Genomic DNA, 18,102 nt, shown 5'->3' with positions numbered 1-18,102 from the left:
ACATAATACGCCCTGCTCTTTCAGAGACGGGCGTATAAAAATATATAGGTCTCATTGATAGATACTAGTAGACAAAATGGAAAAAAATGTTTCATACAACAATGAAAGGACATGTGAAATAAAAAGAACATTTGTTTGTTCTACATGTAAGATCAAAATAATGATCTTTCACCAAACGAAGTGCTTATACACACACATTTAGCCAATCAAAGGTAGCATGCAGAAACAACGTCAAATGAAAGTGACGTCCTCGCAACTCAAAGCGTCTAAAACATAGAGCAGTTGAAAACTAAAACATGTTTTATGTGTACCAAACGTATCAATGTGTTCCTGACCTACCTAGGTTGCAACCGAAATCAATACTTGCACACCCCATTCCGCTACAAATACTAGTATTCTATTATCAACTGGAAAACAAAAATTATGACACTAGTATATATATCATATTTAGGACGACTTGCGTGCGGTATTAACATAGATTTTTCACTACTTAGGTCAAAGTTAGACCTTAGGAGTGAGATGTTTAACGAAAACCATTTTAAGTACGTTTATTTAAAATTTTTGAATATTCCTAGACTCTAAGCCGAAGAAAAATAAGGCGGATCTTAACGATTGATTGTCAGAATTAAAATGAAGAGCAAAATTTTATGAAAAACTAGGATCAGTAATGCTTCGAATGGTAAATTTATGACTTTTCATACGCTTACTCAGAGGCTGAGAACTCTGTCCAAAATATTGTATATTACATTTTTTACAAGAAATTAAATAAATTTTTGTTGAGCAGTTCTCATTTGATCGCAGTTGAAATGTTTCACCCGTGATGGTGCTTACATATATTGTAAGTTTTATTTATTAAGAGGAAAGTTACTCCAGCAGGCTGTTTCTACATTGATATTTCTTATTGCCCCTGGCTCCGAACATAGGTATAGGTACGGTTCAGCCATCTGATAAAATGTGCTATTTTAGAGGTTTAATATTTTATTATAAAATGTTTGCATTATTTATATAAAAATAACCATGCAGCCAGGGAGCCAGGCTATTTGTACATCTGCGTCTGTTGCATTTGCTTGAAATTCCATTTTCAATTATTCTATTCAATATAGAATGTGTAAGAAAATCTTGTAGGTTGTTGGGTCTCTAGTTGACCAGCGCAGGTCTGTATTTATGTAAAATTTTAATACTTTCATTCTCAGGTAATTTCAAAAGGTCCCAATATTTTCTAGACATAAAATCCTTATCCTACGTCGCGATAAGAGTGTACAGATTTCAATACAATGCTATAGCAATAGTTACTGAAATGCAGTAGGGTAATAGAAAACGCGATCTTGTTGAGAATGGCACGAGGACGGGAAGATCAGGACTATTTATGTTTGGACTATTTGTGACCTGCGTAGGCTTTCATTTGATTTGGTAGTGATCAGCCTTCATTTTCTTAGAAAAGTTATCTCCCTTTTTATTTTGCAAATGGCGATCATCGATAAAACCACGAAAGTCTTTATATGGTGCAATTTGAACACTCGGATACTATTGTCAATGCACAAAAACGACGTGAAACGGCGTGGTATTAAATGTGTTAAAACACAGTATCTGGAAGTCCACCCGTTATAGGCCCCTTAGATATGGCAGGAAGATGAAATATTTTCTTGACGTTGTAGTTATAAAGAGATTTTTGATGTAAAACGATGATTTTTTGTTTTTAAAGAATTTGCTGATATTAGTTTTCAATGTGAAATGATTCCACGTAAATGTTACTGAGCTATAAGTAATTTAAATGAGTCTTTAATAATTTTTATTAAAAGTAGATATTCACATAAACTTGATCTCCATGCCTGAACTATTCAAAATCACATAACTGTATTGTCTATATTTCCTGCCCGTATCGAATTTGTACGACACATATTGCACAATCGGTAGATCATCAGAAATAAAAATCACAAAAAGTGTCCTTTGAAGAATATGTCCGTCTTTTCACACATACCGTCTAACCAATGTTATACCGACTAAAACGGAAATGATTTGATATGATGGTGAGAACATCGTTGACGAAGCTGGAATAAAAATTAGAAATAAAATAAACATAAAAATACTAAAGTAATATTATCATAATATATAAAAAATAAAAATAAAACACATTTGTTATTAGTAGTAACATTACGAACAGCATTAGTGCCAGGTGCGTTTTATTTATTAACTCAAAATTTCGAGATACTTAACTCGAAATTTCTACTAAGTAACTTGAAATTTCGAGTAACTTAATTTGAAATTGCGAGATACTAAGTCGAATTTCGAGTTAGTAACTCCAAACTCAAGTTATTAAGTAGGAATCTCGAAATTTCGAGTTTATAACACAAAATTTCGACTTCGTATCTTGCCTTTTTATCTGCAATTTTAAAGTCTGTCCGTCTGTCAAAGGCCAAAAAATGTAATGGAAAACTTTTGACTTTCCGATATGGAATCATCAGCATTCTGTCTACACATCCATATATTGTACCCAACATGTAGCGACTCGAACATATACTACCATACATAAATGTATGGCCTACCCGATAGTCTCCTAAGCTACTAATTCGAAATTTCGACTTAATAACTCGAAATTTCGAGTTAATAAATAAAATATACCTGGCCGTATTGCATCGTACTACAATAGGGAAAATACGTAAAGATATTTTGATTTTACTTGTGGAACTTTTTAGAAGAGTATACTGCATGTATAAGGCACAAAGTAGTTAGTATTCCCAGCATCGTACATAATCCCTTCTAATTAATAACCCTTACCCTGCTAAATTTCTAAAATGAACTTGTCCATCTTTCAATATGGACAGTACCATTAACTGTTAAAAGGGGTGCTTAGCGAAAATGGTGAAAAGTGCAGATCATGATCGGACTGCACGGACGTTTAGGCTGATCATGATCTACACTGGTCGCAAAGGCAGGATCAGTCGTGTTTAGCATGATAAGGGCTAACAGAAGGTTTTATTTTTTTCTTGCTAAATCATTTTTGTAAAAAAGAGGAAATACAAAATATTAGCTTATTCAACAAAATAATATTTATTTGACCACATCATCAATCCACGTAAGAAGTTCTATTGTTCTGCATATTTTTTCGTCATTACTGTGATACGAATAATACGTGCATTCTGTAATAATGGTATCAGATATAAATTTGTTGTTGACTCTGTAATTAGGTGTGTTATATCATTTTTTTTTTGTATCTGAAACTGATTTAACTATATTCATATTTTATATACTCTAATTTATACTTGGCAGTAAGATTCCGGATTATGTTAGGTGTCCATGCATGGAGAGACTGTGGGGAATCACATGATCAAAATAATCTCTAAACAAAAGTTATATTTTGAAGAACATGAATGCATTTCCTAACAGGATAAGATATGAAATTTAAACATAGCCGAACATGCGACTAATGAAAATTGTAAAATTATTGTGTAATTGACAATAATGATGGATATCGTGTAAGGAAAATAAGAAGTCTTAGTTTCTTGAGGTGTTCCAGATAATCAGAAGGCGATTGTGATTAAAATCTACGTAGTTCTAGGATACATCTATATTGTCATATGATAGGCTATATTTTAGATTTACGGCGAAAGTTGCTGAAGAGAGTCCACCAACAGGCGGGAACATTTTAAATTATTTTGATGATATTTAAACGATGACGAAGACGACAACTGTAATGTCTGTGTGAAGTTTATGTGGTGTTTAACTGGGCATAGACACTATAATATCAACAGCAGACTAAATGAGTAAGATTCTAACCCCCAGAGGTCCATGGTTGAAAAGCTTTTCTGCCACAAATGAAGCCAAGTTTTCTAGAACACTCTTGCATAAAGAAGTAGGCGTTGTATCCTACACTAGCACAGTCTGTGGTTGACGTTACGCTGCTGGGCTCCTTGTCCCAGTCACTTAAAAATGCAAAAATGCAACATCAGTTATGGTTATCATATGCCCGGCTTTGTCTTTTTGTATGTATAATCACAATACGTTGCGAGAGAAAGAACATATAAATGCTGATAATTGAAATATGAGCTATATGATGTTGATAAAATAGCTTAGTTATGTTGTTCTGTTAAAACCATTTGACATTCGCTCATAGTCACTATCTGCTGCAATGGTAATATATTTGTATTGCAATCCTGAAAACGGGCAGTCGGCGACAACTTATCTAAGCTTATTTATAGGTTTGTTTAGTCCAATAGCCACGGTGAACTTGTTTTATCTGATGGGTATTAAAGGTCCATTACTAAGGGAAAGTGAGTTGGCAATTTTTTTTCATAGCCAGTGCATAGACTTCTGCATGACACAAAATAATGAAGATTGGCAGGTCAAAATTTACAGAAGGTCTTTGGAACTCAAAGAAATGTATGTGTATTATGTTGAAATTCCAATAAATCGACAAAATGACTCCCCAGGTCTTTTTAACTTTCTTCATACTTCATAGAAAAATAATTGTACATATTCTGCAATTTATTTCGAATTTCTACATACCAACTTTCATTTTCCAATAAAATGAAATAGTTTCTGTGCTTTTTAAAAGAAATTAAAATGTTCACTTTCCTTAGTATTGGACCTTTAAGCGTTAAGAGATAATTTGAAAGAACATGTAAGACAATCGTTAGATGCACGAAAGACACCCTTCTCGGTGAAATTTTAAATGTTTGCATTTTTTAACAATGAATGTCCATATTCATAAGAATACTATAATTATGAACGTGTACAATGTTCGTTTTTAAGTCGATCGAGCTACTCTTCATATACTTTGAGTCACTATAAGTTTCGGATAATATAGACAATGTTAGCCCCGCCTTTTAAACAAAATTAAACCATTGGCATATTCTCTTATTGGTCATTTCGGTTTGATAACAAAATGAAAATGCATACATGAGAGTCGGATCAACAAGAGCCGTGCCACCCCATGTCCAGTAACCTTCCTCCGCAGCATCGCTCAACATTGTCCAAAATCCTAGAACATTGTCGGCATATTTTGAAATCTGTCCCTTTAAAAATTGCTGAAAACAAAACATACATTAACGAAAAATGAGTCCATGTGCCTGGATGCCTCTTTTTCTTACACTTTTTGTTATCTTCTTTTAGAACAACTGTCTTCTTTAAAAACGTTCCATTGTGATTGAAGCATAGTGCAATTTCAGACAAATTTTCAATATAAATGCATCAACCACCTCTAATACTATATGTATCATTATTTTTTCTAAATAAACAATCGGAGATAGAATTTCTAATCGCATTATATATGCCGAGATATAGAAAATTGGGACCTTTTCTGCGGCTGTATCAACAACCAACAGTTGTGGAACTTTATTTCCGGAGTCTGCAAGACTTTGACAGTATTGGAGTGCTTCCGGTTGTGACCTCCGGACGCTTGAACTTGAGTAGTCTCCAAATAAGTAGCAGTTCAATCCATTTCCTTTGTCGGCATTTCTCGAGACCCATGATCCACCTTTAGATGGGCATGATTCTACAATCAGAGATATATTGGTTAGATATATGCTTGTTTAATCATAATTGACCTTAAGGTAACATTAAGCTTTTTGAAAACATAAAGTCCGTCTCTCGGATAACAAGAACTGCAGATCTTTCAATGTCAGCATGACTGGAATCGTTAGCCTCCAGGGTGAGCAGTTCAAATTGTCATAACATGTGATTATACCAGTATACAGACACCCAACATAAATTTCAGGCAGGCTGAATATAGGTGTGGATGAAGGTTTTGGAAACTGTTATGGCTTTTAATGTGTCCGGTTCAGACTTCTATAATAAATATTTCTCATCTTATTTTCCGCTGATAACTGGATTTTTTTCCCCAAAATCAGTACTAGCATCATATTGTATCAGTGCACAAAACTAAATATATTTCTTGTTCAAAACATAAAAAAAATTTACATACGGACGTTATCAACCTCACACAACGGGTATGACTCAAACTGACAGCTTGCGTCGTTATATGCAAATCTTGACGGAATCAGAATGCCGCAGTCTTCTTGTCCAAAATAGTTATTTGGTTCAACATTCCAGGCTCTGAAAAGGACAAACCGCGACAATGTACATGCCCGTATGCGAGGTAAATTTCAAGTAAGGGATGTTACAATACATCACAAACGAGATGGCTCTAGAATGTCCATATAATATTTTCAGCTTTGTATTAATTCAAGCAATTTAACTGGTTCATCCGAGACGTTCCACCCTTTATCTTTTTGTCTGTTTTATAGATAGATAGATTTATTTCTGTGTACAATGTACATATTAATGGCAATATAAATAACAACATACAGATAACAATGAACAAGTATGCATATTAAATAAAGCCATGTCATATACATTAAAACACAAAAGACACAGAAAGAGATAAAAATCATCTCTTATTTCCATCGTGGACCTTAAACTTATGACGATTTGTCGAAAAAAATGAAGGCTTTTGCATATATAATCAACTTAGGAACCTAGTTTGGCCTAGAGATGACCTATATTCCAAGACATGTGAAAATTGTTCAATATAATAATTAAAACCAAATTCATGGAGACAAACAAAATGATATTTGTTGAAAATATAAAACCTCTGTAAAATAAGAAGGTAACGCCCTATCTTATCACACATATGTAGCAAAATATGTCACTTCGCCGTACAAAACATACAATACTAGACTCTTCCTTTAAATCATTTTAAATCATCAGGCCATTCAAACATTACTATTGTTATACAACGTTCCTATTGTGGGCCGTACAAAACTTTATTACTAATATATTAGACTTCCTTGAATTAAATGGCAACTCAGACGGATAACGGTTCCGTCTAGACATTAAAAATGTTATATCATACTTAGCGCCAAATGAACATAATGTTAAAACCAGAACATTGTCATCAGCAATCTTTTTCATCGGACAGTGGACGGGAGGGGTGTTTTTGTCGTGCTAACGATAATTTTAATTACAGCATACTAATAATAAACTTCGGTGATACGTGTATGCTCATGTAACCGTACATTCTAACACATTGGGGTTGTACAAACGCCTCTATCAGACCTTTGCCATTGAGTTGAGACACGTGTAATATTAACTTACACAACGTTTGTATCGACCACAGTGCTGTCCGACCATTTGTACGTTCCTTCCTGATCTCTGTCATTAAGTGCAGTCCAGAACATATAATCGTTGACCGGGTCCAACATCTGATCGTTCAGCCATGTCTGAAAGTAGAACAAAACATGTCTTAACACCAAGAAAAGATGTTGGTTAAGAGGGGTTGTCGGATGAATCAAGTTAGACAACAACACGTTTCCAGCATTTTAAAAATTTGAGGGAGAACCCACTATTTTTAAAAAAAAATATCTTGGCAATGTATTACGAAGTGATGGGAAAACGCGACATACAGTAAAGGGTTATAGCCACAAATTGTTATATATATATACCATTGTATCTGGATCTTTTACGTTGATAAGATCGCCCTGCATGTCCTGACACATAGACTTGGCATCCGACCAGCTGGATTTAGGATTTGTATAAAACATGTAGCACATCTGACCCGCCCGTGTCCATATACTGCACCCTGTGTTTAATGTACTATCGCCTGAAAAAAGGGAAAGATGAACGTTTACGTTCTAAGCTTATGACTGCCAGAACACTAACTCTCAGAGTTTTGGATTTTCCAGCCTCTTTCAAAATTTTAATGCGAACTTAGAGAACTAGGACTCTGTCACAAACAAAAACCCAGCTTTCGGTACATTTTAATAAACTGGAAAAAATGTTGCCCTAATGGAATATAACAATTGCGATATGAACACAATTTGCAAAAATAACATGTTTTCGCCAAATGCTGAATATCTGATCATAATAATGTATTTCGCATTATCCTCTTTATATGCATTTTAAAACTTCGGTTTATTGGAGTGTTCAAAGGGTAACACGCCTTTTTATATATGCTCGTAATATTTTGTAATGATATCGACGATCACGTAAACGAACGGAAGTTGCCGATGGTCAGTACGAGTGTTCTACCTTGAATTCTATAATTAGACTTACTGTAGTCTTGGCTTTTCTTACAGATGTAATTTTGTTGCATATTGCATCCTCTGTCACTTAGCTTGCCGTTATATCTTATGACAACACAGTCCTCCTTTCCAGCAACATTGTCCGGTTCTTTGGCCCACTGACTGTAATCGATAGAATCTTACATTAACTTACATGAAGTTCACTATATAGTTTAAGAAATAACGTGTTTATCAGATATATAAGTTTAAAGAATATCAAAGTTTCACAAGACTTGCAAATGAACTTTGTTAGCAGTAGCGTGTCTCACCAATCTGTATAGAATAATGTAAAAATTAAGAAACTTTGCGAATTTTATCATATAGCCTTTTCCTAATAAAAAAAGATACAGTCCAACTTACAAGCGGGAAATCAAATGCTTACAACATCAAAATTCTTAAATGCTTACAAAAAGTTTTGGTTGAACGTTGCGCCATTAAACCATTGCCAGCCGTTGTTTTTGTACTTCAGTCCTGTCCAGTACAGATATGTTGACTTCGTTATATATGGCAATGCGTTTTGTAGGAAAGTCTGAAAAAGAATATATACGTCTGCAGTATCCGTATATTGTTTGAACCAATTTTCGGGAACTCGTTCCCATGGATGGACCGAGCCTTGTAGTTCATAATTTGAATGTATTGTAAGTGTAAATAGGTCTGTATAATAATATTAGTTAAGTATATGCTAATTCATTTTAGCTTGATTGTGATGACAGATTTGATGTTATTTGAAAAACTACCCTAGTTCGCCTCTGTGTAAAAAAGTCGAGAGGATATGCAGCACAGACACCTATGAGTTTCTACCGCACCGGCTTGGGTAGTTATTCTGTTCAGCTCGGTTCAAGTATCACGGGTGTTTAAACTTTGTGGCCTTTTAAGGTGACTGAAAGAATAATCTATACCCTATAGAGGTAGCAAGAATAGGCAATATAAAACAATAGACAATGTTACAGCCACCCCACAATACGTGTTCAGACGAAACGTACCTGATCATTGGCATCATCGACAGTTAAAAGATGACTATTTGAACCAAAGCTGGCGCATTTTGCTCGTGCTTTATCCCACGTCATTAACTGGGAAACATCTGACGTATTGCTGACGTAGTAACAATCTGTTGGCGTCTGTGTCCACGTGCTATCCGGACACTGACCGCCTACGTCAAATGAAAAGAAGCTAAAGACGTCTGACAAAAATGTCGAAATACGATACTGATTGCATAAGTGAATTTCTGCTCTTATTTTTCACTGGCTTTTATTAGCAGAATATATATAATAAAATCTGTAAAAAGATCCATTGAAAGCAAAGAATGCAACCAAAAAGAATAATTTTACCAGAATAGGTTTAACTGAGCCTGTTCATGAGAGGTAATGAAATGTGCAACACCTCTCACGCTCCTGGTACCGGACTAAGCGGGATTCTTTACACATATGTTGAATGGACTCCATGATCCCAAAGGACCTGTAAGTTATTTTTCGGGAGGAAAATGAAGTCAGTTCCACGTCAACATGCGAATTCAGTGAAATGATATCTCCCACCGAACGTGATAAATCCTTGATGTAATGAAATCCTTTAATTGGCTACTTGGTTTATGTTGGAAATTAAGAAGATTAAAACAACCCAATGGCTAATACTCTAAAGGTAGTGAAAATATTCTGACAAAACATCTGCCCTCCAGTGATCCATATTTGCATTTAGTTTCATCGAGATCTATTTATGCGTTCCTACGTTATGTTGGAATTTATGAGTTTTGAAATAATTAAAGGGCAATAACTCTGCAGTTACAGAGGGGATCTTGACGGAAGTTGCTTATGCACCACCGTCCTTTAGAGAAAGATTCATGGAGGTAAATCAATAGGTTACTCAGATACAGTCAAAAACGTCAAAGGGGATACTACTACACGTTAGCAAATGTATGATTGTGCTTATTAATAATTAGGTGAGGTTTAGTAAGGCTTAAACTACAATACTACAATACTTTTTAAGTATTTTCAATTTTAGATATACTAGCACACGACGGACGGACGAACCGCTCGGCGGACAACGGCAAATCTATATACCTTCGCCTTCTGTGGGGGATAAAAAGTATCTGGGGACTTTTTCCATCACCTTAATTGTGTAGTTCGTACTTAACAGTATATCCCATCTCAAAAACAGTCTGAGATCCAATTGACAGTTTATTGACCACATTTTTTTCTATCTTTATCTTTGGCGTAGTTTAAATATCTATCTAATAATTATTCATAAAAACTAGACTTATGTAATAATTATAATTTATTTTCAGAAGAAGGAAATATAACGAAGTTGACCTTCTACTAGAATATTTCACACGAAAAGTGACAAATCGATTTACCATTTAGTTCAACGTTACATATAAAACCTTGTGTCGAGGTACAGCCGACGTCAGACATTTTTCCGGCGGCGTTGATACCTCCGCAATTATTTATCCCGTCGTTGGCTGGTGACTGATTCCACTGACTGAAAAGAAAAAAAAAACAATTTAGGTTCAAGAGGCCTTTGTCATTTATAATTTACTTTTAACTTTTCTCAAGCATTTTACAGAAATTTATTTTGAAATAGTTCCATTCTTTGACCCTAAACATCTGTCATAGTTTCTGGTATCACACTAATAATGATAACAAAATGAGTTCAAATGTTTTAGTGGTTTATATCTTGTACAATATATTTTATTTAAAAAGAGAAGACTATTTAATACTCTTTTAGTTGGCTTCGAATTTTTTTTAAGTTATGTTGTTTTTTTTTGTGTGTAAATTATGACGAAGGGACATTAAGATATTTACAACATTGATGTATTAGCTTGCGAATATTTCCCCCATTTCCAGTTCCCGGTCCCTGGCTGGTTCTGTCCTTTCCAGGTCAAATCATTCATACTGGTCCAGTAGGCTGGTGCGGGATAACTAGACACATAGTTTATGTACCAGTTCTGGAATAAGTCATTACCATTAGAGATCTTTCAGTACAGACAGTGCGTGTACGATGCAAACATTTATGGAACGCCACGATAGCCATACAGTATGTGTAACCGTAACATACATTCAACTCGTTTTTATGACACTAAATCATCTGGTACACACAAAATATACATTTGGCTTTCACGTTAAATACATATTTCGCTGCCATACAGACAATGATGACCAATAAATGTAAAATAGTAGGAAAAACATTAGAATAGGGTAGAGTTCATCATGGTAAAGGTACGTCAACATGCAAGATCAAAATTGTATTGGGCACAACATTAGAATATTAATAGAACTTACATGTTTAGACTATACGAATGATTTAAAAACAAATTCAGAAGTCGAGTTCAGGAGATGTGAACTACAGCGGCGTAGGTTGTGAACGTTGGTGCAAGTACAGCTTATGATATGGCATTATTAAAACTGTGTAAAGACTAGAGTACGACCGACGTTCTACTATCAATTCATAATCGCGCGTAAAACGTACAGACTGATTTCCTTGTGGGATACACACATGCATGCACGAATTTTCATCCTTGTTTTAATAACATGATTACAACACACTAACATACATATACTTGAATATTTATAAAATTTTATAAAGGAAATGAACTTTTGAAATTGTTGACTTTGTTCAAGGTAAGTTCTACAATTTCGCCTTCATACATCTATGGTTACCACAGATTAAACTAATGCGCAACAGGTAAGCTGCCTAGCTGACGATTTCACGACAGCTGTTGCGACACGCAGCGGTTATACGCACCGCTTACATATATGTGAGATTTTTACAACGAACGTACGTTAGACATAGGCTTACGTCTGCTTTATAAACTCGACGTAAGAAACTACCAAATGGGAATCAGTCGTGAACATATGTCTTAAAGTATTGCAGATAGCGTTCCCTCGGTGAAAGATATATGTTGTGTAGATTTTTGTAATTACAATGCGGATCACAAGAGAAATAAATAACTTGATCTGACCGGAAACAACAAGATAGGGACCTACCACTTCGTTGATATTGTCGAAATATATCAAAGATGAGTCATATCGGTTGCATTCTTCCTCTGCTTCAGACCATGTGACCTTCTTATCGTTTCTAAACATGTAACAGTTTTGATTTTGGTTATACCATCCTTCGTCACAGCCCAATGCCGTATCAGCCCTACCTTCGTCTGAAAGTATTAAAAAGATATTGAAACGTCATAATTGATGTCATAACGCCATACCGAAGATATTCATGCCTGATTTTATTTGGCGGACATTTTTGAAGCATTTTCACTACATTTGCCGTTTGCAAGACAGAAATTATTATATCATTAGATAGGTGTCATTTGAAGGATCGGAACGCAGTGGTTCAGTGGTAAAACTGTCCGACTACGAAGCCCTGGGTCGTGATTTCGAGCCCCAGCTCCTCAAACAAAAGAATAACTAAGGGATAAGTGTCACGTGTATCGGTGCTTTACATCTGGCACGCCAAAGAACCACGGAAGTGTACGGAATATGAGCGTCTTCTGAATCTTGCACAATCCTCCCACTAATATTCCAATAATCTTCTGGAGGTATCTTTCACGGTGACTATAACTAAGCTAACAAATAGGCGTATTAGGGCAATTAACGATGTGCACAGTCTCTGGACTATCTGATAAATAATACTATAAATCCCGCACGATAACTCAAACGATAACATTTGTTTGATAATTGTGATTTTTCTTCATTAAAAAGTTTCAATTAAGGAAATATTTTTTTTGTACAACATTACAGTATGCATTTAACTTCTATAAGCCTTCTTTCAACCTTTTGAGTTCAATAATGCATGAAACGCTGTCGGTTAAATTAGCGTGCGGGAGTAGTACATATCGCTTAGCATTATGTATTCTATAATATGCTTGTCTCTGTTAAAACACGCTTACGTCAGAATGACTTCACGTTAACGTGCGTTGACGTCAGTTTTTGTTGCGACCAAGAAAGAGCGCTTCTATATTTTATCGACTGTTTTAGATCAAAAACATATTAGAATTGAAATAATTATAGCAAAACCGTGTTTTAACACTCTATACATTCGGGCGCTAATACGTCGTACAAATAATTTCACTCGGACTGCGCCCTTATGAATTATTACCCCCGACGTTAAAGCACTCTTTTGCTATAAATTATTTCTTAATTGTTAATCATTATGTAAACAAAATCAACAAGTTTATGCATTTTCGCAGTGCAGTACATTAGTTTTGAAATAGTACGTACTTACTGTACAGTATAAATGTGTACTAACTGGAAGTGTTTCGACTGCTACTGTACAACATTTAGTTATGAATGCAGCTCTACCTACACAATTGATCTATATGGTCAGTAAAGATAAAAAAATATTTGACGAGGATTTTCTACATTTGAATAATATACATAAAGTTAACTCACTGATATCTTAAATAAACTTAGTGAATTTCAGGACCAGTTCATCTCAATCATTCACTGTTGCTTTTTCTTTGGTTTTATGCTTACTTCTTTTGAAACACGCTTACGCTAAAATAACGTTACGTTTATAGGAGCCAGAAAAAAAAGAAAAGAAACAGCGCTACAATATTTTATCTTCTGTTTTTGTTTTGATAAAGGGTATATTAGAATCGGAATAATTTGAATCAAATTTGTATTTTACTCCATTTAATATACTTTGCATCGGTTATACGTTGCCAGAATAATCCACTTCGCATACGACCTCTTGAAATTATTCCGCGGACGTATAACCTTTATTGTGTATTAATAACATTAAAACACAATTTTTTTCTATACATTATTTCTTATTTAACCAGTTGTATGACGTTATGTGATAGAAGAACAGGATATAACTGTAAAAATAAAAATTTCCGTAGGGATTAACTTTCGTTGATTTCATAGTTATGTCAATCAACGAAATAAAATCCAAGCAGACCAAGAAAAATCCTTTATGCACAAAAAAAATAAAAAATAAAAAATAAATCAAAATAACTTATATTATTATTTTCAAGGGAAACAAATGTTACACATCTTGCATTTACATGAATTAGTTGAGTGGATTCTTTAATAGATATTATGTGTAGAAATCTGAAAGAGGCCTGATATCCTGATCCTTCGAAGTTTTGAAATCTATTTTCATTGTGTAAAAACATAAAATCAAAAATATCTTAAACAATTTTGATGCCGTGAAAACGCTGCAGATCTAGGCAGGGAAGCTTTCTCATCCAATAAAAATAACAAAAAACTTTTTTGAAATTGTTTAAATTGACTATGCCTTCAATGCCCTTTATTCATTTTTTAAGCTATGTCAGAAGCCTGCGTATTATTTGAACAACGTTTATACATGAGCTTTTAACCATGAAGAGTTCATATCTATATCCTTTTTGTGTTGTATTACTTACCCATCATAAGAGTTTAGAAGAAGTATAAGTAGTCCTCTTTTGAAAACCAACGCTGAATGATACATGTTACAGTCATTATGTGATCAAATCAAATTGGCCATTGAAACAAAAAGTGTACTTACGAGTTAAAAGTATAAGAAAAGAAAGTATAAAAATCAATTTAGCCATATTTCTAAAGTCCGTTACTTCATATGATAATCACAAGTCCGTAATTCGTGTATAATGTCATTGGTACGATTCGTTATCATTAAAACATGCGATAATATATCAAAATGTAGATCATTATACATTAATAAATACAATGCAATTATTTTATCTGTCGTATATGCATCTTCCTATCCTTTAAGAGGGTCAGATTAGCTTCAATACATTGATATGACGACGGTGTTAGCGATTCATCTGCCCGTCCCTACATACTAAGGTTTAGCTCCATAACTTGAGGGGGAAAATCAAACAACACCAAATAATAGATAGAAAGGGTTGATTTACATGAAATTAAACAGCATACGAAGCATGTATATTACTCTGTAAAACAATTATCAATTTACAAAAAAATACATTGAAAAGGACAGCATAAAGGGGCCACGATCGACTTTAAAACTCACCATTTTCAAAGACCTGTTACCTCGTACATATCTTCGTTTTGATGCATTTGCAATAATATCCCAGTGCTGTAATTCCACATAACTAGGTGGAGCGCAGCTTTCAGCAATTGTCTTTATTTTCTTTTCAAATGGCATTCTTTTTCAAAGGGAGACAACTTTTTGAGAATATTTTAAGTATCCATTCGTACGTGATAGTACGGTAGGTCATGTGGAGGGTAAGTCGATTGTTGGTAAAGTTATTGTTTGTTTACCAAGTATTTGTAGTTGCTTTCACAAAACCATTTACTTTCACAGTGCAACTCTGCCTCTGTGTGTGTGTGGGGGGGGGGGGGGGGGGGGGGGAGAGAGGAGGGGGGGACTTCTTTATATGTGAATGCTTTCTAGGTGGCTTTCGAACCTGTGCGTAAAAACTGAGATATGACTACAAATGACCTAAATAATATTAATTTTAATATTATATTGCAAATAAAAGAAGAGAAATTGTTGGATATGTGCATGTGCATTTTACTTAGGATTTTCCCTTTTAAAATCATTAGTTTGAAGCCCGCCGCATAAGGTGGGCGGAGATCTACGATTTTCTTGGCGTGACTCCGATTCCTAGGTGACGATTTGATAAAAGATATTATGTCTGAAATCTCTCCTTTCCTTATTCATGAAGGGAAGTTACAACTTATTGCAGTCATGTATAACTCAACATGCGCTACAGAACAGACTACACAAACAGTAATGTTCTGTTAGTGTTACTGATATAGGCAACGTCATATATTCGCCAAAATGTTGTATTTCTTTTCATTTCTTGTGTTTTTCTGTATATTCGCCCGAAAGTTAATGTTTGTGTATATATGAAATGGAAGGGAATCGTATCATTTAATGCCCCAGTCACACATACGGGCGGATGGCTACGTCTAGCCACGGACAGAGACTTAGTAATCCGTATCGGTTCGTACGGTGTCGGCCCAGTACAATTTCTCCTTCTTTGCTGTATAGTAAAACAAGCACTTTTGGACATGGATTGTGAATTTCACAACAAAACTGCAGCATTGACAGCTCTGTATTTCTGAAGAGTAATACTATCCTAGTCAATATATCACAGAAAAACACCATCATCAACGCTGAACTTTTTTGCTACACATCAAAGTATCTAGTCCATGTTTAAATTTTCCACTGACATCTGTCATGGCCACCAGTCTGGTGTAGTTTTTTAATCCTTCCGCACAGAAATGTAATCCTAAAAAACACACATAAAACAACTGTTAAAGACATCAGAAATGACAAAAAATGTACACAGTATCAATAAATACATTTGGAATATAACATGTCAAAGTAGGGATGTTAAATTGGGAACTTCAAAATTTCAAAGAACTACTTTCTAGGATACAACGACCCGGAAGTACTTCTATACTGGGGTGACACCGTACCTGAACCGTACGGATTGATACGGATTACTTCTTTGAAGTACGGCTCAGGTATGGATCGATACGGATTACTACGTTTCTATCCATGGTCAAACGCAGCTATCCGCGCTGTATGTGCGACTGGGGTATAGATGAAAGGGTATAATATCATTCAAATTTAATGAAATAATACCAAAGCCTACAAATGCAAGGGAATTTTACCGCTTAAATGAAAGAACATAATACAATTCAAATGAAAGAAAAAACAAACAATTTAGACAAGAGAGTCATGATGATCACATGTCGTCCATCTGTTAAACGTTGCCTTGGAATCATCAAGATAAACATTCTGACCATGTTTCATGATATGGCCTCTAGAGTGTGCTTTTCCCTTGATTTCAGCGGGTTTTTAACCCCGCATAACACAGTTTTGAACTTGGATAGGAATTATTAAGTTAAATATTCTGACCAAGTTTCAAAATTATGGCCACAAGCGTGTAAACAAGCTTTTCCTTTGATTTGACCAGGTGACCTAGTCTTTGACCGCACATAACCCAAAACATAACTTCAAATTAGCCAAGAGATCATCAAGATAAACATTCTGTGCAAGTTTGCATCAAATCACACCATAAATAAAACCTCTGTATGTCTGAAAGGGCCAATATAGAAAATTTTGCCCTTTATTGCCTCTAGAACTCATAATGGAATCTAGCCGGGTATTTTTTTTATATAATTTTCGAAAAAACTCAATTGTGACTTAAGTTGTATGTAAGTGTGGTTTACATTGATTGTAAATGTCACTTCTATCGTGTTCACTAGGTAAAAATAACAAACACTGGCTATTTCAGGGGTCAGTTAGGGACCATAACTCCGGAACCTATGACTGAATCTGACGGATTCATCATGGAAACCAAGATCAATATTATGCCAATAAAAGTTTTGTGCATGTTAAATTAAAATCGATTGCAAAATGTGTTTATCTTGTTTACAAGCCAAAATAGCAAATTTTGACCCTTTGAGGAACCATAACTCTGGAATCCATGAAGGGATCTGGCCAGGTTTCGAAAAGAACAAGTCATGTGCAAGTTTGATAAAAAATCATTTGGAAAATGTGGTCTCTATCGTATTCACAAGAAATTGTGAACGGACTGACGACGAACGGACTATGGATGACCAGGACGGACGGAGAAAGATCACATAGCTCACCTTGTCACTACATGGCAGGTGAGCTTATAAAAAGGAATGATACCATTCAATTAAATGGAATAATACCAGTCAAATGAAATAGAATATTATCATTCAAATGAGAGCAAATAAGCCATTGAAATAAAAGAAATAATGTCATACAAATGAAGGGGAATAATAATATCATTTAAATGAACTTGGGAATGATCACATTCAAATAAATGGGAATAACACCATTTAAATGGAATAAATTAACAGCACGAAAATGAAAGGGAATGTAAGCATCTGTTTTATTGCCATGTTTTATAATTGATATTTGTACACTTTCACTAAATAAAATCTATCTATCTATCTATCTATCTAAATGAAAGAAAAAAGGTACCACAGAAATTACAAGGAACTATATCATTCAAATGAATGGGAATTATACTATTCTGACGCAAGGGAAACGATATAATTTAAATGAAAAATAACAATATCTTAAAAATGTAAGTGAATAA

The 18,102-nt window shown here is 34.7% G+C and overlaps 1 protein-coding gene across 1 annotated transcript; it reads right to left on the bottom strand.

Moving 5' to 3' along the window:
- Positions 1-1,772: 1,772 nt before the first annotated feature.
- LOC123533446 (macrophage mannose receptor 1-like) lies at positions 1,773-14,698 on the bottom strand. The gene is made up of 14 exons (XM_053520247.1): positions 14,541-14,698; positions 12,035-12,201; positions 10,853-10,995; positions 10,405-10,529; positions 9,041-9,207; positions 8,465-8,586; positions 8,050-8,180; positions 7,440-7,597; positions 7,093-7,217; positions 5,921-6,051; positions 5,292-5,491; positions 4,897-5,024; positions 3,775-3,920; positions 1,773-2,048 (listed from the first exon to the last, which is right to left on the bottom strand). The coding sequence occupies exons 1-14, from the start codon at positions 14,584-14,586 to the stop codon at positions 1,969-1,971; spliced, it is 1,869 nt and encodes a 622-aa protein (XP_053376222.1). The 5' UTR covers positions 14,587-14,698; the 3' UTR covers positions 1,773-1,968.
- Between the last annotated feature and the right edge of the window lie 3,404 nt (positions 14,699-18,102).

This window comes from Mercenaria mercenaria, chromosome 12 (assembly GCF_021730395.1).
Source record: "Mercenaria mercenaria strain notata chromosome 12, MADL_Memer_1, whole genome shotgun sequence".
NCBI classification, from domain to species: domain Eukaryota; kingdom Metazoa; phylum Mollusca; class Bivalvia; order Venerida; family Veneridae; genus Mercenaria; species Mercenaria mercenaria.
This window is presented reverse-complemented; position numbering and strand designations above follow the sequence as displayed.